Below are 16,378 nucleotides of genomic sequence, written 5' to 3' on the forward strand. Positions count from 1 at the left end.
CCCAGGAGAATCAGTTAAAAAGTTGTCAAAATATTATTAAATGTAAACGCATGTATAAAGCTAAACAAATTAGTTTGTACAAACTTGACTGTTGAATGGAATTTTTGGAATGTATGTATTAAATGAATGGAATGTATTTACTGTGTAGTGGAACTGTACATTGTGAAATCTGAGCACAGGTGATGGTGTGAGAAATGTAAATGTAATGTTTAAAAGGGAACAGATAATTATAAGAATTGTGTTCTTCAATTCTGCTCCCTTCCAATCATGAAAATGTTCAATATGTAAGAGAAACATGTAAACATTTGAACATCAATTTTCATGAAAGGAACAAATAAATAAATGAAATGAAAGTTTAATGCATCCCACTCCTAAAATAAAAAAAAACCCTGAAAAACAAAACCATCAGCAGAAGTCTTTAAACTCATAAACCAGAAGTATTTATGCGAAATGTTACATCATTGAATGATTGAGACTTTGATCGGAACAGATGTGTATATCTAAAAATACTGTACAATATATTTTTAAAGATATTTTAATTATTTAAGGTTTTTAAGGCTTAAAAATGTAACGCTGATAAATATGTATGCCAGTTAATTTTTTCGTAGTTTCTGTAAAGAAAGCTGTAGAGATTTTTAGAATGTGGCTTTTATAAAGCTCATAAACCAATTTCGCAAACATAGCATTGCTCTGGAGGACAAACGGAAGTGACTCAACTTAGAATTCAAAATAAGATCAGAAAAAAGATGTATTTGTTTATTTGTTGCTACGAGAAACTTTCTTAAAATAAAAAAAAATAAAAACTGCAAAAGAAAAATAAAGAATAAGTCAAAAAGTTACACAAAAAAGCCAACAGCTTTGCAATACTGACTCTTAGTTCTCAATGTTTGTTGTATGATTTACGCCGCTAACCGGAAGTAGTTTGGTTATCACCAACTGTTAAAATCTTGACGAACATTGTTATCTTAGAGCAGCCGATTGCCATCGTGGGTTTTCGGTGACTACCGTTATATAATTTTGTCTCTTCTGTGTGAGGGTCAGAAATTCCTCCTTCAGTTGTTTATTCCGAGCCGTCTAAAGTGGAATGGCGGAGCCAAGCGCCAGATATCAGCAGGTATAATAAGATATTGTTATCGATTATCGATGCATTTACACAGTGAATCTGTTGGCAGGAATGGCTTATGGGTGTGTAGTAGTTTCCGGTTGTCGTCGTGGGTGCTAACTGAATTCGAAGATGGATGTCAGACTGTCAAAAATACATTTTCCCTAATGAGTCCCTTTTTTGTCCAAATTTAACTTAACAAGGTAACCTGTCGAAAACGTTTTGGGTTGTACGGTTTAACCGTAAGTGGTGTATTTCTCGAATTAGCCATAGTCACATGCTTATGCTAGCTGAGCTCAGCTGGTTAGTGGAAAATCAGAGTGGATAGGTTAACGAGGCCAGCTAGAATTATGATTACAATCTAAGCCTCTGTCTCAGTTGGTTTCCCTGCTGCATGTTATCTAGAAGCTGTCATGGTGACTATCATTGTGATTAAACGCTGTCATTACTGATGACTCATTCTTGCTGCGCTCGTCTTTTAAAAACACTAATGATGCTCCGATCGACCACTTAAACCGGAAAGACCGTCTTGTGTTTGCTGTTATTCGATCAGCTGATGACAATAGAATTGTTGATTTTTAGGGTCAGAGGACTAAAATTTGTCGTTTTGGCTAGCTGTGGCATATTTGACAAACTGCTATCAACTTTTCCTAAAATTGCCAAATAGATTAACAATATGAGACTAAAATGGCTTTAAATATAGTTACTGAACATGTAAATATTTTCTTAGTTTTCCACTTGTTGGTGTTTCCTAACATGCTTAATTATTTAACAATTTTTAGAAACATACTTAAAAAAATGTCAAGTAACTATGTGTGAAAGCAAACATATTGTTTTATTTTCATCTTTAAATTTTTTTTTTTTCCTAAGACAGGATGAAGTCTATGTTTGTGACATAGCATCCCGTTTATGCTTTCATCACAGAAGAAAAAGATAAATGTTTTTCATGCAGATTTTCTTTGCAATTGTCACTTTTTTTTGTACCCAAAGCATATTTTCCGTACCGTTTATGACCTGTTTTTAGCCATGTTGACCCTTGATGGCGGATGGAAATTTCTAGCAGTTTCGGTTCTGTTTACATTACAGATCTTTGGCTCAAACACTTGAATGCTGTTTTGTCTTGTTTGCAGCTGCCTAATGAGGACACTGAAGAGAGTCAACAGGAAGCAGCAGACGCACCGCCTCCATACAGCAGCATCTCTTTGGACAACTCTGGTAAAAACTCAATTTAACTACATATTTATGTAATCTTAACATTTTTGTTGTGATTTCTGGTTCTATTTTGACAAGGCAGCTGTATAAATTAGGATTATTCAATAGAAGCTAGATCCTTAATTTGTTTTTAATGTGGTTACTGTCATGTGTACAGGACTTTTGAATGTTTATTATAACATTTGTTTCAAGTTGCTTTGTGTTTTTCTGTAGCCTTCTTTGACTACAAGGAGGATGGCGTTTTCCCGAAGCCTCCGTCTTACAACGTAGCAACTACACTACCTTCCTATGACGAAGCAGAAAGAAGTAAAGCCGAGACCTCTGCTCCACTGGTGAACGCCAGAGTGAGTGTTTCTCTTCCTTTTTTTTTTCTCCGGTCACATTCGCTGTAAATGGTGCAGCATTTGCATGCGATGCGAAGCCACATGTTGGCTTTTTTCAGCTATCTTAGTGGCTGCTAGGCAGGAAATGTTTGTTTTTTCTGCTGTGAAGTGTTCTTTTGTATTCCCTGAAAGAGCTTCTGTCTTCTGTTCAAAAATGCTGCATCAACTTTTTTTTCCCCTCTAAATTTGTACTTCTTTATTTCTACTTGTTCCCATGAATGTAGATAATAAAAAAACACTGCATTTGCATCATTTTAAATTTGAAGGGAAACTCAAGACTATGAAAAATTATCTGCTGAAACAACACATTTTTTGCATGTTGAAAAGCAAATAATAGGATTTTTCCAGAGAACATTGTAGGAGAAAAAAGGGCTCATATATGGTTGTGAGAAAAATGAGTTTTCTTTTTTTCTGCTAAAGAAATTTTCTTCCCTATAGGTTTATATTTGTGACAAATAATATATCAATTATCAGCTATAATGTGTAGACAAGCTTTGAATGTAATAATATTAATTTAAATATTTTAAAGACACAGGAAGACTATTTTTGAGGTGTCACAATTCTGAGACAGTGACACTAGAATGGTTTTCTTTTGCTGAAACCTACTAAACACTTTCTGTTGATGTACAAATGACTTTACCTTGTTTAAGTATAGTCCAAAATATGACTTTCTTGGTAGAAAAAAAATGTCTATAGACTTTGTTAATATTAACATGTATTTTAGTTGGAATGAAATGATCAAAATCCAGAATTAAACATTGTCACTCAGCTGACATCACACCACCAAGAGTTCATGAAGGAACATCCTTATAAGGATGCAAACATTACAACAGAATATGGCTGAATTTAAGCAGCTGCAGCTGAAACAGGAAAGAATGGTAGAATATGTCTCTCTAATCAAAGAGCACACAGAAGTTTCACACCTGACAGAAGACAGACCCTTTTTGATGTGTTTCTCTGTCACACATTGCTCTGCGCTCGCCAGCAGCCTCAGCACAGAGAGCGCCTGGAGACCTTTGATGATGTTACTCGCAGTTCACTGGAGGTAACTAGGGGAATGTCTTTGATTAAAAAGCCCTGTATCTGGTCATAGTTTGGTGTGTCAACACACCGATGTTCCTCCAATGTGTGTGTGTTTTGCTGTGCATTTGTGTTTTAAGCTAATTTTTTTGTCTTCATTTGTTCCTCATCATCAGAAAAATGCCAAAAGAACGTGTTAAAAAACGCAAAAAGAACACATTTTTTTATTGGAGTGGGTCTTTAAGTTAAAGGCTTTTGAAATGATCTAGTTTGTGTTCAGTTTTCGTTCAAACTCCTTTGTGTTGAAATGTCTCACAGGATGATGAGTTTGTGGCCAGAGATGAATTTGAAGATGCAGACCAGCTGAGGATAGGAAATGATGGCATCTTCATGCTCACGTTCTTCAGTGAGTTCCCCAACTTTTTCAAAGTTACTCTCACATTCTTGTTATTTTTTCCCTCCCTAAAGTAAATGTAAAAAAAACCTATTCTCCACAAACCTTAATGCTGGGTTCTTCCTCTTTCCCAGTGGCGTTCCTGTTCAACTGGATTGGTTTCTTCTTGTCCTTCTGCCTCACCACATCAGCAGCAGGACGCTACGGGGCCATCTCAGGCTTTGGCCTCTCCCTCATTAAATGGGTCCTCATAGTCAGGGTATGAAACACAAGCACCGACATCCCCAAACCCACATGCAATCTTAGAAAAACAGGATTTTATGTAGGCAGAGACCAACCAACAGCCCCAAACAGCGCTATGGCATTTTAACAGCATGTCTGTTGTGGTTAACGTCTTGGCGCTGAATTGTTTCCTCGTAGATCTTTGATCCTGTTTTCTTTATTTTGAAGCTGACTGGATTTATGTTAACCAGTTTTTGGGGGTTTTCTTTTGCTGCAGTACTCCACATACTTCCCTGGTTACTTTGATGGGCAGTACTGGCTGTGGTGGGTCTTCCTGGTTTTAGGTAAGTAGTTAACATCCGAATTACAGTAAATTGTTTAGGTCGGAGGAGATTGTGATGAAGTTCAGTTCTTAGAAGTTTATACACATCATTCCTGAGGTTCAAAGCCGTTTGGGGGGGAAAAAATCTTCCAAACAGCTTCATCCAAGCCACATTTTAGTTTGGTGTTGCTGTTCACTAAAGTTTCAAAACAGAATTATTTCAATTTAGCTGGTACATCCCCCCTATTGCATTGTGGGGAATATGAAACTTGACTTGTGTATAAAACTCCTCATAAGAGAATCCACATGGAGAAAACCTCAGGCATTCATCGTGTTAAGAAGTTCTGTACGGAGCCCGTGGCCTGACATGGGTAAAATAATAAATATCTCGTTCCCACAAATTAATATCTCATTCCCACGCAATCATTAATTTGTGCGAACAAAATAATTATTCACATCACAAGTCATTCATAAACACGGATGTGAGCAATAGCAGCAGATACCTTCACACTTCTGTCTCATTACATTGCATGGAAGACACGGATGATGTTTAGAGATCAGATTTATTTATTTTAAAAAGCTCTACAAAAGCATCATACTCGTTAGCAGTCATTTTACATCCGAAGGCTAGTAGGCTACATGCTACATATCCCATCATGCATCATAGATATCCCATAATGCATCTCGACCAATCACCGTATCCCTGTAACTGCGCTGCATTCAAATACAGCAGGATAAATGATAGGCTACGTAGCATGTAGCTTACTAGCCTTTGGATGTTAAGTGACTGCCAAAGAGTATATTAATAAAAGACAAGTCCTGAATATTATTATTCCTATTCATCCCTAAACTACAATATCCGCTGGCTGTCCGTCTATTCAGCCAGCCAGCTGCCTGAATGCAGGCATGACCAGCAAAAGAGCTCCTCGGCGGGCCGGAACTCGTAGGAGCTATGTGTCCGGTATTTCATTGAGACAATAATAAATAGATCATTTTTGTTTTTATTTCTCCCCTCTTGAACGAATGTGGGTCACAGAAACACGGAGGGAGCGGCAGAAAGCGGCTTTTGCAGCAGGATGGAGTACCTATGTGAACGAACCCAGACATGGAAACATGATTACCGATGCTTTTGTGCTTTCTAAAATACATACATTTGATCTCTAAACATCATCCTTGTCTTCCATGCAATATAATGAGACACACATAGACAGAAATGTGAAAGCTGATTATCCAAATATAGCTCACATCCGTGTTTATGAATGACTTAACTGACGTAAATGATTTTGAAATTTTGTTCGCACAAATTAATTAATGCGTGGGAACAAGATATTAATTTGTGGGACCGAGATATTTATTATTTTACCCATGTCAGGTCAGGGGCTCCGTAGTTCTGCATGTGCAAACTCAAATTATTTTACCAAGCACTGACTATAATATTCACAAACTCTCCAGAGATTAAAATACATTACAGAGTCCAGTAGTTAAGATTCTATAAGGTTTTATTAAACATTAAACCCAAAACAAGCCTTAACTAAAAGTTACGCTTCGGTGTGGTGGTAAGCTCTGCTTTCTAATCCATTCACATCTTAAATATTCAAAATCACCATAATTTGCACAACCTTTAAACATGTCAGTTTTAATGTAACTACTTTATAAAAAAAACATAACTTTGGACAAGTTTATTCTCCCTTTTCCCTGTTTTTTATTATTTCAAATGCCAAAAATGCAAATGGTAAACATGTTGTACATTTGTGGAATAATGAAATTTGAAATATTAAAAAATGTTTTGCTCCAGTTCAAATTACTAAATGTTGTCATTTTAATAGTTCTGTATTCCTGTTTGTGACTTATCAATCATTGTTTTTGTTCCTTTCAAAATAAAAAATGGTTTTAATTTTATTCAAACATTTTGCTGGAATATAGAATTTAAATGATTGTAAATAAAGGACATGGATTCAGTTTTCTCAAGTCTTACAAGTTAAGTATTGAACTTATTGGAAGCTGTATTTAATTTTTGGAGTCTCACGTGTTCCGTTTTCTTTTTTCCCAGGCTTCTTGCTCTTTCTGCGAGGCTTTGTCAACTATGCCAGAGTTCGCAGGATGGCCGACACCCTCTCAACTCTGCCCCGCACCCGAGTCCTCTTCATCTACTGAAGACTTTATCCCTTTTCCTTTTCCTTTTTGAAATGATCAATTAACAAAGGGAAAGCTGATTATTGACACCCTCTTTCTAGCGTCCTTCAGATAAAACGGCATGCGTCGCCCTTTTTTGCAATAAAAGAATTAAAATCTGCAGAATTCTTTAAGTAATTGTGAAATTTAGTGCTTTCAGCAACAATTAAAAGACGTTCAAATGAATGCCTTATTTATTGTGTTGTATGTTGGTTCCAGCAACATTTGCAGTTCTCTGTTTTGGCCACAAGGGTGCAGTGTTGTATGCATAAATGTTTTTGCCCTGTAGTTCGATGTAACGAAACCCAAAGGGTGTTTCTAAAGCGGGGGGCCAGTAGGGCAGGGGTTAAGGGATATGATCTACGAGTAAAATATATATGTATATTAGTGTAATGTGTTTCTGACCAGCACTGACTGGTTGCTTTGGATTATTTCGCATGATAAAACCTTTTTTTTTCTTTTTTTCTCTCAGGTGGCTAAAAAGAAAACAGTCACAATTCTTTGGGCCAAGTTTTTGCAAAATGTGTTTTTTTTCTTCATGTGAAAACAGTTTGTACACTTGCTAATATTAGCAGTTTTTTTGTTTATTACTGTATTAAAGCAGAAAATCTTGAGAGAAATTCAGCAGGTTTTGGATTTAAGTAGATCATCTGTCACAGAATTTCTTGGTTTTGTGCAGGTAGGCAGTTTTTGTTTACCTAGTGATTGTTCAATGATTATTTTTCTTCATCCAAACTGCATTTGTGGTGTCATAATGGAATATGAATTAAAAAAAATAACTTTAATCGTCTCCTTTTCAAGATTTATGGTTTATTTCTTGTTTGAATTGGTTAATGTAAGGAGCGGCAATGAGTTACAGGACTTGATTACATTTTCCTTAGTTACTTAGTTGCCAGTGTTTTTTTACCTTTTATCACTTTTTACTTTGGTCAGTAAGTCATCAACAGTGTGTTAATATATATATTTTTACACTTATTTTACAGATCAGCTGCACTACTTTCAGTGCAGGAAGAATACATTTTATTATTTTCCTTTAAGGTGTCAAAATGTTTGCTATCTTTAAGCAGTCAGACATGTTTTATATGTCATTGAGTTTTTAGTTATATAGTACAATCTACTTTATACTTGAATTATCTGCATGACTATTTTTTACCTTTATGTAGGTTCTAGTGATTTTTCAGTTCACTTAAATAACCTTTGAATGTAAGAAATGTATGGGAATGTAAATTTTAAAACCACATTTCAGTTTAGTTTCTGCCCAGGAGCTAAAGCAGAAGAATAAACTGAAGTCACTACAATTAAACACCTTTGAAATTATCTGGACCTTAACACATCACATGTAACAAAAACATGGTATTAATACACTTTTTGGAGCATTTATAATATATATCTTATAAGAGGTAAAGTACACATTTGTTGACAACAATCCGTTGCCCAAATTGCCATGAATGTGGTTTTACAGACCTGCTACAAAGAGGCTTCTAACACATCTAAAAGTCAGTCAGGAGGTGTAACTGGGCTAAATTTAACACACAAGACATGCGTGTGCATGAGTGGAGATCTAGCGGGGTGGCTGCTAATTACACGTCAGCTGTGTTTTCCGGTGGGGCTAAATAGGAACTGAAGGTCGCCCCACCTGGAAGAAATGTCAGACCAACTGGAACGGCCTTTGGTCTCTCTGGAAACATTTAGTATGACTGTGTAACTGCTGCTCATCGTTTCTGAAGCTCATTTGCACACAGTTGAGAAGAAGCTAGACACTAAAAGTACCAATGGAAGTCAAATATATGATTTGAAAGGTTTTCTCCCCACTGATGCCCTAAAAAAAATCAGTTAAAAACGTAGGTCTCCATTTGTAACTCAGGTTTATTTTTTATTTTTTTAAAGCTTGTGCTAAAAATAGTTTTGAACTTTGGTATTTTTAAACATTCTCTCAATATAATCAATAAAGCACACATAGACCAGAAAATTACCACATCACTCGATGACCTTGGTTTCACAAATTCCACATTGCAGATGCTTAACTGTTGTCAGTTTCATCTGCAAACGCTCACAAAATACAAAAACAACTAATTGTGAGCTATTCACAGCCCACACAAATCTCGATTCCCTCATCTCGGAGCTGTCCACCAGCGTCCGTCTCCCTCCACTACAGCAGGGTCACTCAGTGCAGGTGTTTCTGTTCTCCAGATGTCATTCATAAAACCTTTCCTATTGGGCCAAGTTCTGTCTGTGTTGTGTCAGCAGCCCTTGATTTACACAGACGGAAGTATTTTTTTGGAGAATTGATGGGAATTGTGTGTGCTCGCCAAGTGCTTGCGATGCTTGCATGTTTAAGCCATCAAAAGATAAGAAGAAGTCTTTATGATTTACAGAGGGTGTAGGAGTGAGCCATCTTTCCCAAAACGACATGGTCTACTTTCAGGGCTTCTGTTCAGAAGGCTCCGTGCAAATAAAGAGTCAATTCTTCAGCGGAAGTGTGAGTGACAGAGGAAAGACTGGGATTGTGCACAAACAGACATGACTGTTGGTAGTTCTGTGTTTTATTTGAGCTATTATTAAAAACAAAAATCTCTCTCCCAAAGAACCACTCCAACGAAAGTTATGGTTTTTGGTGTTTTCAACATGTTTTAGTAGCATTTTTCTTATGATGGAGGAAATATAGAGAAAGTTATGATAAAAACTGCATTTCTGAATATTTATTTATTCAAACTGTTGTAAATTAGGAGCAGATGAAAAAATGCTGTTTGAAAAAGCTTGTTGTTGGTAAGTGCAAACCACGAACCACATGCGATGCATCCTCTTGCAGACAAATTTTTGCTGCACCACAAAGGTAATCCGGGGTTCTGAGAGGCTATAAGCTTCCGAGAATAAATGTAAACAATGATGGGAAATGAGCGCAGGCTTACTCACCTCCAATGGTCCCAGTTTCTAACAAACTCCCACCTTTCTGCAGAAACTATGTCCCAGAAAATGACACAGGTTTTTTGATTTTGGCTAAAAACGGCACACGAATATAAATATATGAAAAAGACCACTGGGAAAACTTTTATATAGGTCAAATCTTTAAGTTAAGGGTTTTTAAACTGCTCCATTTGTAGCGCTTTACTACCTTCTCTGAAGGTCCAAAGCACTTTACAGTCTCATTCACTTATGTGCACATACTGTATGTGGGGTCAAGTGTCACTGGAAGGGAGGGGTCTTGTTTGTCCTGTTTTTGATTGAGTTGCTCAAAGCATGGGAAACACTTTTTAATCAATAAAGTTGAATTAGATTTGATATATAGTGACAAATAAACGGCTACACATTTTACATTCAGATGTGAGATGATGATGATGATTTGGTGTGATGATAATGACTAATAATATGATATAGCTTTGGTTAAGTGAAAGCACGATTGACTTTACTAAGGTACTGCCATACATTTCTTTTGTAATGAGTTCCTCCCAACACTGTCAGTGATACGCACATTTCCAAAACAGAATTGAAATATATGTATACCATAGAACCTGTGAATAGTATTACAATTTACCACCATGCAAAATGATGAAATTATTCTTTTTTTTCCAAGATATAAAGTGCTGCTCCATATGTTTAATGAGTTTAAACTTGGTTTTTTGTGTGTGTAAAAAAACAAAACAATTGTAAGTTTTTCAAAATAAAAGCACATGTCATTTTAAAACTGGTTTGCATGAAACATCCTGTTGAAGGCATATAGTAAACACTGGTAACTATTAAGAACAACATTTTAAATATAACTATATTTCCATCTTTTGGAACATACTAAAACGGTCAAGAATGTTTAAAAAAAAACTTGAATATGAAAACAAGCAAGACACTATTATAGCCCAAGTATTAAGCAGCTGAAATCCTGCACTTGCAGTAAGAATAGGAAGACAATTACAGGGTTAATAACACCTTGACATGTGAACATAATTTCATATTTATACTGCTTTTGTATTGCTTTTATTTAGCTTTTTATTATTGTTCTTTATTCATATGATTCTTAATGCATTTTTACATAATCCTTAAATTGTGTTGCGGTCCCAAAATGATGACAATAAGGCATTCTATTCCATTCTATTCTATTCTATTCTATTCTATTCTATTCTATTCTATTCTATTCTATTCTATTCTATTCTATTCTATTCTATTCTATTCTATTCTATTCTATTCTATTCCATTCTGTTCTATCTTTAACAATCTTACTGACTCAAAACAACTAACAAATTCTTCTTTTGATCGTTTTTTTTTCAGTTCTGCAGGAGAACTCCCATCCTTTCGGTCGGAGTCTCTTGCTGCTCGCTGTCAGTGGCAGTTTCAGATGGGAGGTTCCCAGGAAGTGGAGAGGATGTGGGAAGCATCCAAATGATATGTCCTTTTTCATCTCTTTGTGTGATTGGAGGGCTCGGAGGAGTGTTATTACTGAAGTGTGAGTCATCTTGACCCCCCCCCCCCCTCACTGCACACAATTGCACGTCCATGTACGATGCTCTAAAGTTGGGTGAAGGTGTGCTATGACGTGTCTTTGTGGGTCCTGCTGAACAGCTTGAGCTTTCTCCTGTATAGCATGCATGCCTGGGAGACTGCCAAAGCTGTGGTGAGTCATCCAGAGGCTGGCAATGCCTGTTACCATGGATCACAGTCAGCAGGTACCCTACCTCCTAACTGTGTTTTGTTTAAAAAAATGTTTTTTTATTCTTATTTTTACGTTTCTTTTCCATATCCTCTTCCTCCCCCACCACCTTCCTCTTCCTCCTTTTTCTTTTCTGACTCACAGATGACTCCCCACCACCTCCAATGACATCACAACTCCCTCCCCTCACACTTTGTTTCGGTGAATCATACTGTACGCTCAGAACACCCCCCCCCCCCCCTCTCTTTCCACTGCATTTCCTTGTTTCATTCAGAAATTACGTCTCAAGTCTCTGACAACCGTTGGCTGGTTACTTCAGTAATCTAACCCAGTTTCCTTCAGTATCACATGTCCACTCAAGCTTATTAAACTTAGATTTACACCAAAAGAAATCCTACATTTTTTTGCATGATGGGAGAAATTCACTAAACACCATTTAAAGGATAGACCGTTGCTACTCATTTATTAAAAAATGTTAAAGTTAAAGGTGTGAATAAATCTACTTTGCTGGTCTAAAATAAAATCTTCAGAAATCACATGTCCAAATATAGAAATAAGACTCTTTTGTTGCAGTTTTTTTGTGTTCCTTGCAACATTTTTTGCTTATTAAAGCTTAAATGAGACATTAATTTCAAACTACAATGCAATTTTTAAATTTCATGTCAATTTTGCTCCTCTCTGCATTTTCTTTATAATCATCTGCTGACAATGGTGTAATGCAATCACACACCTCCTATCTATCTTTATTGTTGTCTTGCAATATTTATTGCGACACGAAACCTGACTCTTGTTTCTCTCGTTACCTCTCAGTACCAGATTGCTGATAAGTTTTTCTCTTCAAACGTCTCTGAATGTCAACAGACACAAATATGTGGTGTCGTGTGTTAACATCTGAGAATGCAATGGTTTAAAGCAGTGACACAATGAGGTCAAAGGTAAGACATGTTTTAAGTCACCTTGCTTGGCTGTTTGCTTTGAGTGTTGGTCAAAGATGATACAACAATTTATTAGTGTTGTGATGTGAAGCATTGTTTTGTCTATATGAATGAAATTATCACCTGTAACACTTCTTTAAATGCCACCTTGTGTTGTAATTCAACAAAGGAAGTTGTGCATATTTGCGCAGATTTTCTTTTCAGTGAGTAATCACTGCAAAAAATCTGGGATGTTGACAGTTTTGTCTATATTTAACCGCACGTGCTGTAACCATGACAACAGTAAATCTTGCTGCTTGAGTTGCGGCACCACTTTCTGCGTGTCCCTGTGTCAGAATCTCAGGGTTTGTGTCTCTGAACTTTGCTGAAATGTGTTGTGCTGGAACAACAGTGTGCGTTTGCTCAGGAGTTGTGAATCTACCTGCCGTCTCTGCAGGCTCGCAGGGCCTTTTTTTTGTGAATGGAAGCTTGCTGTGCTGTGACGGGGAGGATGGATGAATGAGAGGGATGGGTGGACAAATGAATGAGAGAAACAGAGGGATGCATGTGGCGAGAGAGGAGGGAGGTGGAGGCTACGTCACGTTACGTTTCCGCAGTGCATCAAGGGAACGAGTCTGTGACTCATACCGTCAAGAGAGGGAGGGGTTAGAAGAGAGGGGCAGAGGGAGGAGGATGAAGAAACAGGAATGAAGAGGATGAGGAAGAGCGATAGGGGGGGGGGTCTGTTCTTTTCCTGTCCTACCTTTAATTTTCTTTTTTTTTTTTCTTCTCCACCCCCACCCCCCCACCAGCAAGGTAGTACAGGTGACCTATTCATCACAGAGACGCCTTCTTTTTCCCCTCTCCTCTCTCATCTGATCTCTCCTTCTGCCATCATCTCTCCATCCTCCCTCGCTCAGCTGACTGGCTGAATGCATGAATGAACAGGCTTCTCTCCTTTTATTGCACTGGGGGTAGGGGGGACACAGGAAGCTATGAGGCAGACTCGGGGGCAGAAGAGGGGGAAAGAAGGACTGATAAAGAAGGGGAAGGAGGAGGAGAGAGTTCCCATGGTGTCTGAACAGATGCATTTTGACTGCTGATCTCATCTTTTGCTTGTGAAGCTGTTGCTGCGCTCTGTTGGCCTGTGTGGACATGTGAGTGACGTATGAATGAATCCGACTTTATTTCATCCATTAAGAAATCTTGGAGCACAATCTCTACAAGACCCACTTCTATGAAAATGGCATTTTTGGTGTTTTTAACATGTTCTTAAAGCATTTTACAGATGATGGAGGACATATATGAAGAAAATTAAGATGAAAATTGCATTGCTCAGTATTTCTTTATTCAAATCACTGTGAATCCGGGGCAGATAAAAAAAAAAATGCAGTTTAATAAAGCCTGTAGCTATGACGTAGGTGCTAAAGTTGGCAAACCACAAACTAGCAGGAGAGAGTGTAAACAAAGGGATGATGGGAAGTCGAGGCAGGCTTACTCCCCGCCCAGTCCACCCCCAGGAGGAGGCAAAATATAAGTCCTGCCGCTGTGCAGAAATTTAGACCAATTAAGGCTAAAAACAGTCTAATCATAATCTTAAAACCACTGGGAATGCTTCTACAGTAGTTTAAAAGATGATTGGAGTGGGGCCTTTAAATACACTATCTTTATCCAGTATGCTTTTCTTTGGTCCAAATTCTGAAAGCTAATTTGTACTAGAAAACAAAAGAATTTTATCAAAGTTTTATTGATGGCTGAGTCCAAAAAAAGATAAGAGGCGAGGTCATTGCTCTGCACAAATGTGAAAAGGATGTACACAGATAGCAAAGGGACTGAATGTTCTCAGAAATCCACTTGAAACAACAGTTTACATGCTCAAGGCAAGAAAAACAGACCTAGAAGTGGCAGAAAAAAAGAATTTTAATAAGGAGAGATAGTAGAAATGCAAGTAAAGATGTATTTGTTACAGAAAAACTTGCATGAAAGAAGTTCATAATCCTTGGTAGTTAGGCTCTGAACTAATGACCAATCTTGCGTGATTGGGAGGAACTCAGACCGTATGAATGAACCCCAGATCCTAGACACTGATGATGGTTAGAGGTCAGGGCATTCCAAAGCATCGCTCCAGGTGGAGAACGGGTGGAGGAAGGCTGGTGAACTGTCTAGAATGGAGAATTTGAAGGCAAAAATATGACTGGCTAAGAAAGAAAGGTGGGCTATTTAGCTATTGGTTCAAAGAGAATGCCTAAATAATAATGGATATATAGTGGTGTAGCAATCCAAAAGAAAAGTTGATTAAATGCTGAAAACTTTATGCTAGGAATAAAAAACAAAATAAAAATCAAACATGCCCAAAACCATCGAAGTTTGTTGTTCTGTGGTGGTGCAGTAACAAAAAACCTACAACTTCTTAGGTCGACAGATGCAGAACAAAGAAATGTGGCCATTTGCTTCCCCTGGAAAAGAAAACCTGCTGCATATGAGAAGCATTGAGGGGGATTCAGTATGTAAGAAAGCTGAAATCTTGGTGCCATTTAAAAAAAAATGATGTTGCCAAGTTGTGGTAAAAAGAATTAAAGCTTGTTTTCAAAAAGATATTGAAACATCTGCTCACGCAAACAATTCAAAAAGTTTTCCTTGAAGTTTGATATTGAAAATATATTAAGTCCAACAAGTGTTGCAGTCCGTTTAAACTACTTTGTCAATTGTACAATTGTACTACAAATGTCATTAGTACAAATATGTCTATTTATTATTAAGAGTAAACATTAAGGCTTTATTACAGAACATGTGGATGTGGATATGTGGAGCACAGCATGGCCTATAATTAGCTGCCTGTATCTCTCTTACTTTTACTTTTTAAAAGATTTCAAGGCACGATTAATCATTCAAAGTTTGACATATCTCTGCATGGACATCTGTTTACTTTGTCTACTTTATTATTTTGTTTTATTGAAATACATAAATTATATTTAAACTAAACTAAATAATAAATAAAGCTTCGCTGTGGCGACCCCTGATGGGAGAAGCCGAAAGTGGAAGAAGTAAACTATGTTTTTTATTAACATAAAACAGTCTCAACGCTACAATGGCTGTTGACACAAGAACACCGTTCTGCTGTATAAATGAATATCTCAACAAAGTCCAGAAATGAGCAGATTATAAACAAATATTTTAATTCTTTTCTGTTATTTTCCTTTTTGCAAACTCTTTGGAATTATTGTTATTGGCAGATTTTCAGCCTTTTCTGGTAGAAAAGGCAGATTATAACAAGAAAAACAGATTTTCTGACAGTTTTATGAAAAATGGATCCAACCGAAATTGAAAACCGTAACCTAATTTTTCTTCTTTCCATGTGTGTGTATCACATGTGTGTGCATATTCGTTGCCAGTCATCAGACCCCGGTTGTCTCTGCCTCCACCTTGTATGAGTCAGAGCTGCAGTACAGTGTGGGAGGGGCTGGATTCGGATACCCTGCTGGTGGCTTGTCCACACACACCCGGCGTGCACACACACACTTACAACCAACCCCTTTTATATTTTTATATTTCTTTGAAAGACGTAGCACATTCCACAATTCTAAAAGGGTTAATGGAAAAAAACAAAAAAAAAACTCAACAGGTTTTCATGACCACAGGACCCCATAGCAATGCTAGCAGAAATGCACACAGGAGGTATATATTTAGAAAGATCTACATGGAAACCAGCAACTGCGGTAACATATATGTCTGCACTTAATACGGATGAGCAGACATGCATACAGTGCACACACACACACACACACAAGCAGAGTGCTGTTACATCCGGCTTTGTGCTCCACAGCACAGCGTGGCCTATAATTAGCTGCCTGCAAAGCTGACTGCCTGGAGATGAGATGAGCTAACCAGAAAGAGGAAAAAAGGAAGAAAAGGAGATGAGCTAACCACATGTAGGTAGATGGTGCTACCCTGAGTGAGGAGGAAGAGGAGGTTGGCGGAAGCAACATGCCGGAAGAAAAGGG

General features: G+C 37.4%; 1 protein-coding gene across 1 annotated transcript; it reads left to right on the plus strand.

The window, feature by feature from the left end:
- The first annotated feature begins 825 nt into the window (after nucleotides 1–825).
- ndfip1 (Nedd4 family interacting protein 1) lies at nucleotides 826–7,612 on the plus strand. The gene is made up of 7 exons (XM_004076117.4): nucleotides 826–1,114; nucleotides 2,233–2,317; nucleotides 2,528–2,658; nucleotides 4,036–4,123; nucleotides 4,246–4,370; nucleotides 4,611–4,677; nucleotides 6,706–7,612. Exons 1-7 carry the CDS (start codon nucleotides 1,085–1,087, stop codon nucleotides 6,807–6,809), a joined length of 630 nt encoding a protein of 209 aa, XP_004076165.1. The 5' UTR covers nucleotides 826–1,084; the 3' UTR covers nucleotides 6,810–7,612.
- Nucleotides 7,613–16,378: the final 8,766 nt, after the last annotated feature.

This window comes from Oryzias latipes, chromosome 14 (assembly GCF_002234675.1).
Source record: "Oryzias latipes chromosome 14, ASM223467v1".
NCBI lineage: Eukaryota > Metazoa > Chordata > Actinopteri > Beloniformes > Adrianichthyidae > Oryzias > Oryzias latipes.